General features: G+C 48.0%; 1 protein-coding gene across 1 annotated transcript; it reads left to right on the top strand.

The window, feature by feature from the left end:
- The first annotated feature begins 256 nt into the window (after positions 1–256).
- SLC35E1 (solute carrier family 35 member E1) lies at positions 257–9,018 on the top strand. Its single transcript, XM_039700480.1, has 6 exons — positions 257–655; positions 1,523–1,593; positions 1,904–2,041; positions 2,644–2,769; positions 3,272–3,517; positions 5,196–9,018. The coding sequence occupies exons 2-6, from the start codon at positions 1,534–1,536 to the stop codon at positions 5,421–5,423; spliced, it is 798 nt and encodes a 265-aa protein (XP_039556414.1). The 5' UTR covers positions 257–655; positions 1,523–1,533; the 3' UTR covers positions 5,424–9,018.

Raw genomic sequence — 9,018 nt, 5'->3', positions numbered from 1 at the left:
CTTGTCAACGGATGACACGAAATGGCTCATCAGCAAATCTCTGGGGAGTCGCCATCACCTAAAGCGCGCGTTTTTACGGGCAAATTACTTCTGCAGGAATCTTTTGCCAGGGTGCATGGACGAACCGGGCTCTACAACACCCCCTCCTGCCTGCCAGGTACTCACCCATCCTTTCCTACGCCTTAGTTTTAAAGGTCGGCAGCGATCGCCCCGCTGCCTCCGAGCCCGCGACCTTCGCTCCGGCGCTGCCTCCCTGGCGGCGGCGGCGCTGCCCCGCGCCGTGCCGGGTCCCGGCGGCCCCGGGGCTGCCTGGCCNNGGCGCGGGGCGGGCGCGGCCCGGCGCTGCGTGAGGGGGCGCGGGTGTCGGCGCTGTGCCTCGCCTGGTACGGGCTGAGCGCCGGCGGCAACGTGGTCAACAAGCTGCTGCTCGGCGGCTTCCCGCGGCCCGTCACCGTCTCGCTGTTCCACATCCTGGGGCTGTGCGGGCTCCTGCCGCCGCTGCTCCGCGCCTGGCGCGTCCCGCCCGCCGGCCCCGCGCAGCTGCCGCCCCGCGCCTACCCCCGCTACATCCTGCCGCTCGCCTTCGGCAAGTACTTCGCCTCCGTGTCCGCGCACGTCTCGCTCTGGAGGGTCCCCGTGTCCTACGCGCACACAGGTGAGGGCTGCGGGTGTCCCAGCGCCGGCTGAGCTCGGGAGGAGCGGCCCGCGGGGATGTCCCGGGGGCCGGCCTGGGTTCGTGCTCAGTGGGGTGACCTGAAGCTCGGGGTGTGCTCCTGTGGGCACCTGGGGCAGCGTCCCAGTACCCACCCTGTGCTCATACAGGTATCCAGTGCAGTGTCCCAGTACCCATAGTGTGCTGTGGGTGCCCAGTGCAGTGTCCCAGTACCCACTGTGGGTGCCCAGTGCAGTGTCCCAGTACCCATAGTGGGTGCCCAGTGCAGTGTCCCAGTACCCATAGTGGGTGCCCAGTGCAGTGTCCCAGTACCCAGGGTGTGCTGTGGGTGCCCAGTGCAGTGTCCCAGGTGCTCCTGTGGGCACCTGGGGCAGCGTCCCAGTACCCACCCTGTGCTCATACAGGTACCCAGTGCAGTGTCCCAGTACCCAGGGTGTGCTGTGGGTGCCCAGTGCAGTGTCCCAGTACCCAGGGTGTGCTGTGGGTGCCCAGTGCAGTGTCCCAGTACCCACTGTGGGTGCCCAGTGCAGTGTCCCAGTACCCACAGTGCTCCTACAGGTATCCAGTGCAGTGTCCCAGTACCAGGGTGTGCTGTGGGTGCCCAGTGCAGTGTCCCAGTGCTCACTGTGTTCTGTCCCAGAACTGTCCCCAGTGTGTGCTGGCAGCAGATCCAGGGGCAGTGTGTGCCCTGTGGGTGCCCAGAGCACCAAGATCCACTTGGTACAAGTGCCCAGGACAGTGACAAGGGAGGGAGACCCATGTTGCCTGGGGAGCCCCTGCTCCATCCCTGTGCTCATGGTGGTTGCTGAGTTGTCCCAGTGCCCAGCGATGTTTTCTTGCTGTCCCCAGTGAAAGCCACGATGCCGATCTGGGTGGTGCTGCTGTCACGGATCATCATGAAGGAAAAGCAGACGACGAAGGTGCGGACAGGTTTGCTGAGGTTTCTTCTCTTGGCACTGCTTGGTGGGTGCTGTGCTGGCTTTGGGTGGATTTTGTGACTAGAATTAGATCATGCAGATTTTAAAATCCCTTTTCCTTTTACTGTGAGTGTAAAATACATCTAAACACTGACCAGGGTGCTTCTGTCTGATGCACTGGAGTTGTCAGTTCTACTGAAATCACTTTTCCTTGAGCTACAGTAGTAAAAGGGTTGATCCCTAATTCAGCAGGATGTATAAACTCGTTGGAAATTCTTAGCAGGTGCCATATACCCCTCTGTCCCTGCTGCAGGTGTACCTGTCTCTGATCCCCATCATCACTGGTGTCCTGCTGGCCACGGTCACAGAGCTGTCCTTTGACATGTGGGGACTCATCAGTGCACTTGCTGCTACTCTGTGCTTTTCACTTCAGAACATCTTCTCAAAGAAGGTACAGCTCTGTTCACAGCACTGGTGTCACCCTTCAACAGGACAGGGTGTCATTTCAATTACATAAATGGGTTTTTTTTAGTTGGCTTTGCAGTCAGACAAGCCCAGAGGGATGGTTGTCATTTGTGTATTCCCTGCAGCTCTTCCTACCTGTTGAAGCTGTTACACTGAGTTTATCCTGAGCCCTTTCTTTACTCTTCAGCATGGATTTTTTTTTCTGATGGCAATTCAATAGTGCTTAAATTCAACAGTTCATTTAATGTATCTTGTTATATCAAATCATTCCTTTGTGCTGAACAAGTCACTGTCAACACTGGGCACTCCTTGAAACCACAGTAACAAAATTAAAGTTTGTGGTTTGGCTCTGTTTAGTTACAAAATTGTTTCTGTTTTGTAGAGTTATTAATATTAATTTTAATTTTAATATCTTGTTGATACTAAGAGCCACCACCCAAAAAAACATTGTTTTTCAGAGACATCAGTTTGTCTCTGGTCACCTTAATAGGAAATTAATACTATAAGGATATTTACTTGTTTTCCTAACTTACCTGTCCCCTAAAGCAGTTTGTTTCCTGACTGCTGTTCAAAAATGGCTCTTGTCAGGTGTTGAGAGATTCCAGAATTCATCACCTTCGGTTGCTGAACATCCTGGGGTGCCACGCTGTGTTCTTCATGATCCCAACGTGGGTTCTGGTGGATCTTTCTTCCTTCTTAGTAGAGAATGACTTGGTAAGTGCTGAATTTGGAGAACTGTTTGCTGTTATGAAAGAAAAGAGGAAAAACACCAAACAAACTGCAGCACCCAACCAGAAAAGTGTTCTGAAGTGTTTCAGTGTAGTTCTTGTCAGTGTGGAAGGAAGTGTTGTGAAACACCTGCAGATTGTTTCACAGGAGTTAACAAAAGTGTTTATTGTGAGAATTCCCGTCAGGGTTAGGAGAGGCAGTTTATGGACAGCATGAATTTCAGGAGCTGGGAGCTGGAGGCAGGAACAAACACTCCCAGAGTGCTTGGGGAATGTCCTCTGTGTTCTCAGAGTTGGGAGTTGCAAAAAGACTTGCAACTAATAAAGTTGCACGTCTTTGCTAATAGAGCAAAGAGCTTGGGGCCTCTTTAGAGCTCAGTGCAGAAATTCCTCCCTCCAATGGCAGGTAGGAAGTGCCTCAGGCTGTGTTTGTGTTGTTACCTGAAACCCGAGATAATTTTTTTCTCCTTCTGTTTGCTTTGCCACAGAGCTCCATGTCTCATTGGTCCTGGACCTTAATGCTGCTTATAATCAGTGGATTCTGTAATTTTGCCCAGAATGTGATTGCCTTCAGTATCCTTAACCTGATCAGCCCCCTGAGTTACTCAGTGGCCAATGCCACCAAGAGGATCATGGTGATCACCGTGTCCCTGATCATGCTGCGCAACCCCGTCACCAGCACCAACGTCCTGGGCATGATGACAGCCATCCTGGGGGTCTTCCTGTACAACAAGGTGAGCCAGGGCTTGCTTTATTCACCAGCAAACACAGCTGAAGCAGTCCAGCAGCTCTGAATTACTGTTTGTACAAGTTCAGAGCTCCTTGAGCAAAAATGGACAACACAGAGGGCACAAGGCTCCGTGGCAGAGGAGGGGTGAGCATGGCCCAAGGGAAGGACTGGGGTCACACCAGCTGCTGGGCCTCTCTCAAAATTAAATTTTGATCTTAAGCTTTTCTTGAAATGGGAAGTAACTCAGAATCTCTTGAACAAAACACCAGCTTGTTTGTTTGGCATGTGAGAGGAGTGAGTTTTTTATTAGAAGCCACTGGTATTTTAAGACTTAAGAAAAAATAGTAACCTGATCAGCCCCCTGAGTTACTCAGTGGCCAATGCCACCAAGAGGATCATGGTGATCACCGTGTCCCTGATCATGCTGCGCAACCCCGTCACCAGCACCAACGTCCTGGGCATGATGACAGCCATCCTGGGGGTCTTCCTGTACAACAAGGTGAGCCAGGGCTTGCTTTATTCACCAGCAAACACAGCTGAAGCAGTCCAGCAGCTCTGAATTACTGTTTGTACAAGTTCAGAGCTCCTTGAGCAAAAATGGACAACACAGAGGGCACAAGGCTCCGTGGCAGAGGAGGGGTGAGCATGGCCCAAGGGAAGGACTGGGGTCACACCAGCTGCTGGGCCTCTCTCAAAATTAAATTTTGATCTTAAGCTTTTCTTGAAATGGGAAGTAACTCAGAATCTCTTGAACAAAACACCAGCTTGTTTGTTTGGCATGTGAGAGGAGTGAGGTTTTTATTAGAAGCCACTGATATTTTAAGACTCTAAGAAAAAATTGATGTGACTGTAGAACTGGCTGCTTTTTTCTGGGTGTGTGAATATGTCTAGGTGATATCTTAGGTGATATCTAAGAAAATCTGCCTTCTCTGAAGGGTTGTCAGGCCTTGGCAGGGGCTGCCCAGGGAGGTTTGGAGTTCCCATCCCTGGAGGTGTCCAAGGAAAGCCTGGATGTGGCACTCAGTGCTCTGGGCTGGGGACAAGGTGGGGATGGGGCACAGCTTGGACTTGATGATCTCAGATTTTCCTGTGGAAATCTTTAAAATCAGAGGGTTTTGGGAAAGCTGCAAAAGGGAGGTTTTAGAGACAGCAGAACTGCAATTAGAGCTAAGCAGTAGCCATAAGAATTGTCAGCAAAATAGTTATATGAGAATTAGAAAGTAAGGACAAACAGAACACAGGTTTGTGTATTAATGCTTGGATAGAATAACTCCCTAAGCTACAGAAAAGTCTATCTAGTGAGATGTTAGGAAATTCTCAGCTTAATAATGGAGCTCTGTGCATTGTATTTTAAGGCTTACAAGCAGGTGTTGTATTTGAAATCAGCAAGCATTGCTTTAATCAAAGATATGTGTGTTTGGATGGAACTACTGTCAATATGCTTTTGCTTTGTGTGATTGGTCAAAAAACTTCTAAAGTGAGTTGTAACATTGAGTTCTGTGTCTGCTGCCTGGGATGTGAGCTGCTGGCATCTTCCCATTGTCATAACCATGTAATGAGAGTGATGCTGGAAAATACAACAGCTTGAGAATTGTTCCCCAGCAGCCCCATCCTGTTTGTGACTTGTACACAGACCCCTGCCAGCCTAAATGATTCTGTGACAAACTCTCTTCCTTTCCCAGACAAAATACGATGCAAACCAAGAGGCAAAGAAGCAGCAGCTGCTCCCAGTGACCACTGGAGATCTGGTGAACTTGGAAAGGCACCGAAACCCCCCTGAGAAGTCCCAGAATGGACTCGCAGCCTTTGGGGACTTCCAGTACGGCCGCAGCAACCTCCTGACAGAGCACTTCCAGCACAGCAGGCAGAGCTACCCAGCAGCCTACAACCTGAACCGTTTTGATATTTAGGATCCTGGCAGACAGGTACAGACTGTGATATCAAAGTGTCCCCAGCATTATCAGCAAACTTTCAGTACATCCATGAATGTCACCACGCCATTGAACTGTGCGGGTTTGGCAGCGGGGCAGGTGCATGTGGAGGGGAGTGGTGCAGGACCTGCAGCTGCTGCTGGGCAGAGCTTTAAACCTGGGACAGGCAGACCTGACACTGGAACCAAACCCACAGAGCAGATCCTGGTGAGGTGCACGTGTCACTGCACAGTGGAACGTCTGTCACTGCTCCTTTCAGAGTCTGCCAGCTCCTTGTTCTCTTGGCAGCTGAATTCTGGCCAGTATCTCCTTTCCATGCTGGTAATGTCACCTTTAACTTGTTCTCTGATAACGGTTCAATGATCCTTTTAATGAAGCTTTCAGGAAGAAATGAAAGCAAGGGGTACTTGTGCTGATCAGGGTTGACTGAGGTGGATCAGCTGCAGGCAGGTAAACTCGAGTTCATCTCCAGCATCTGTGCAACTTCTTGTGGATATTCACAACTCTTGTGCCTCTGCCTTCAGCCCTGGATGACAAAGCAGAAGTGTTTCTGGAGGAGCAGGCAGTGGAAGGATTGATCTCTCCCAGAACTGCTTCAGGAAAAACACAGTTCTCCAAATCACTGCTCGTGGCAGAGAACGACCAAGCCCAGCCTGAAATCATCATTGTTTTCTGAATCATGTAGTCCTGTAACTCTAGACATTGCTATCCCCTGGCCATGCAGGAAACTCCTTCACAAATAAAAGTGTTTGGAATAATATGATTTTATTTTTTTACTTGCTTCACACCTGTTCTTTCAAAACTGTTTTGTTGCTTTAGAAACTGAAAGGTGAAAGGTGTTTTGTTCTCAGTTTTATGCATAAGTTATGCTCTCTTATATGAGTTATATATTTTGAATGCATTGATTTGAACAATCATCATTATTAATTGTTTCTTAAATCTTTTTAGCCCCTAATTGTTTGGGGCTTTTAAATTTCTTAATTACTGGTGTTGGAGTAGCTGTGTGGATTTAGCCTGACTTCCACTTCCTGCTGAAAGAAGTTAAATTTTGTATCCTGTGCTGTTCCTGCAACTCCCCTGGCTCGAATAGGAAATGAAAGAAAAACTGTTTGGATCAGCAGTAAATAGATAATTTATGGTTAAGAACTGATTCAGTGTCAGTTCTAGACAAGGTGATTGTGTACTGCATTTGTGCATGGAAGGGATGAAACCTGGCTTTCCTTCCCTTGAATTAAATTCCTTGGAATGAAGTGAAACCCATCCTGGAACTTGGATTTCACTGAATCAGAATTTTCTGTCATTGCTTTAGTAAAAGATTTTAGGGGCCTTCTTTCCTTCCCAGACTGTTGTACAGTGAGACTTTGACAGCATAAGTTTTATGCTTTTAACCAGAGAGGTACCAGACACCAGTGACAAAACCCAGGGTGTGTCACAGAACACTCCTCTTATTTATTGCTTTAAAATGACCATTTCCATGATGTGAGATGATGATTTGGCTCCTTTCTGGATAATAAAGAATTTATTTTTAAGTGCAAAATCAAGCTGATCTTATTCTTTTGGCTGCTGGGGTGGTAGTTACATGAACAGCCTTCCACCAGAGAGTCCAAAAGAGGAAATGGTCCTTCTGAAACTTGAGAGATGGGTTAAAAATGCTGCTGCTGCTGTGTGTGAGCAGAACTTCTTGCCTTGACTGGAGTTCAGTGTGTTTGTGCTACCTGAGAACTTGGGCTTTTGGTAGAAAATCAAAATAAATCTGTCCCTAACCAGGGTGAGCGAGGTCAAGAGGAAATCTTTCCTTCAGATGAAATTTCTTTCGCCTGTTCCAGTATTAATGACTGTATAATTACTTCTTTTTAATACAGAGAAAATGCCAAATGTGTGTTTCTAGGGCTCACTTCCCAGCACTTCAGTGGTTTTACTTACAAGTAACAAGGATCTGGTGGACTCTGGATTTGGATTAGGTGCTGACTCTGCAGACTGATTTGAGGATGAGATTCAGGCTGGGATTTTCAGGAGGGGCTGAAGTTCTCCTGCTGCTCTCAAAGGCTGTGACCTGGTGAATTCCTGCAAATGCTGAATTGTGTCTTTGTGCCTCAGTTTCCCTTTTGGAAAATGGAGGTGATTCTTCTCTACATCCCAGGGGGTAAAATACCAGAAAAAAAGTGGCAGTGGGGCCCCAGAGATGTGCAGGCATGCTCTGAGTTCATCTCTCCAGCCTCTGCTGTGCCAGGTTCCTACCACCTCAGCTGCTACAGGGAGTAAATAAAAACCAGATCAGAGGCTTTATTAAATGTATTTAGATTGGTTTCCTTTGAAAGAACATAACCAAACCTTTTCTGGCAGGGGTTTTCCCAGTAAGCTTGCCCTGCACACTCACCAGGGCAGCTTTTAAGCTCAGCTTTTTCTTTAGTCTTGGCAGCAGCTGAGGGTTTCCTGCTCAGAACTGTCCCACATTCCAGTCTGGGCTCGTGGCCTCACTCCTGTCTCTGAAACAAAACTCTGCTTGCAGGGCCTGGCCCAAAATGAGGATATCCCACAGGATAATGGGTGCTTTTAGGGCCCAGGGATGAATGTGTTCCCTGGAGAGCTCCTGCTGCTGCAGCCCAGCTCTGTGGGCAGCAGGGATGCCTGCCTCTGGTGCAGGGTGTCATTAAAAACGTCAGGTTGCACGGGGTGGATTTGCTGGCTCCCAAATCCCAGTCCTTAAGCAATATTGCCCACATTCAGGGAGAGGAACTTCCTGACATTGCTGTAATAAACATTTTAATCTTGGACCTCCGCAAGGTTTTTTGTTTGGCCAAGTGAGATGTTTGTTTTAAGCTGGTTTGTAAATGAGTGGCGTGGTTGACTCTGTACCCAGGGCTGCAGGAAGGATAAAAGCTGGAATAGAGAGGGCAAAGTCTACACAGCTGTGTACAATGACCCTGTTATTAAATCAAAGCCAAGGGTTTGGGTTTATTCCTTGCAGGAAGTTCTGGGAGTGCCATAATGGCCACTGGTGAGGAGTTGGGTGGATGTTCTCTCTCACCAATGCTGTAAACAGGGTTAGAACTGGACTCCCTTGAGATATTTTGATTGTCACTATGCATTTTTTACACAGAAATACATCACAACATTGAAAAACTTCTTCCCCAAGCAGCCCTGGGTAGTTGTAGAAATAAGAAAACCAATTTCTCCCCACTCCACGTGTGTAATCTGTTGGTATTTCCAAAGAGTATTTGGTGCTCTTTAAAAATATTCCCCCTGCAGGTTCAATTTTAGTACCCAGTGGTACTAAAGTAAGTGGTAAGAGTATCTTTATCATCTGGTGAAATGCTTGTGGTTTTTAAATAACTGAATGCTAAATAAAGTTGAGGCAAGACTTAGGCTTTGTAAGTGCACAGTGATTTGTAAAAATAGTGTTGGTATTTTGGGGTCAACTCTTGATGATTTCCAAAGCTCAGTTTTCCTTTCTAATCTGTTCAAACCCATTTTTTTCTGATGCAGCATTTTGCAGCAGAAGGAACTTCTGCCATGTGGCTCTTTGTGAAACAGGTGCAATATAAATAAAGGGAAAATTTTGTTTTTCCAAGGC

Source organism: Passer montanus, unplaced genomic scaffold (assembly GCF_014805655.1).
Source record: "Passer montanus isolate IOZ18808 unplaced genomic scaffold, ASM1480565v1 scaffold140, whole genome shotgun sequence".
NCBI lineage: Eukaryota > Metazoa > Chordata > Aves > Passeriformes > Passeridae > Passer > Passer montanus.
This window is presented reverse-complemented; position numbering and strand designations above follow the sequence as displayed.

Bases quoted from the DNA above. Each gene is read 5' to 3' on its own strand.
- SLC35E1 (XM_039700480.1), top strand. From the start codon at position 1,534: ATGCCGATCTGGGTGGTGCTGCTGTCACGGATCATCATGAAGGAAAAG. The intron at 1,594-1,903 runs GTGCGGACAGGT...TCCCTGCTGCAG, and splicing joins AGGAAAAGCAGACGACGAAG to GTGTACCTGTCTCTGATCCC. The intron at 3,518-5,195 runs GTGAGCCAGGGC...TTCCTTTCCCAG, and splicing joins GGGTCTTCCTGTACAACAAG to ACAAAATACGATGCAAACCA.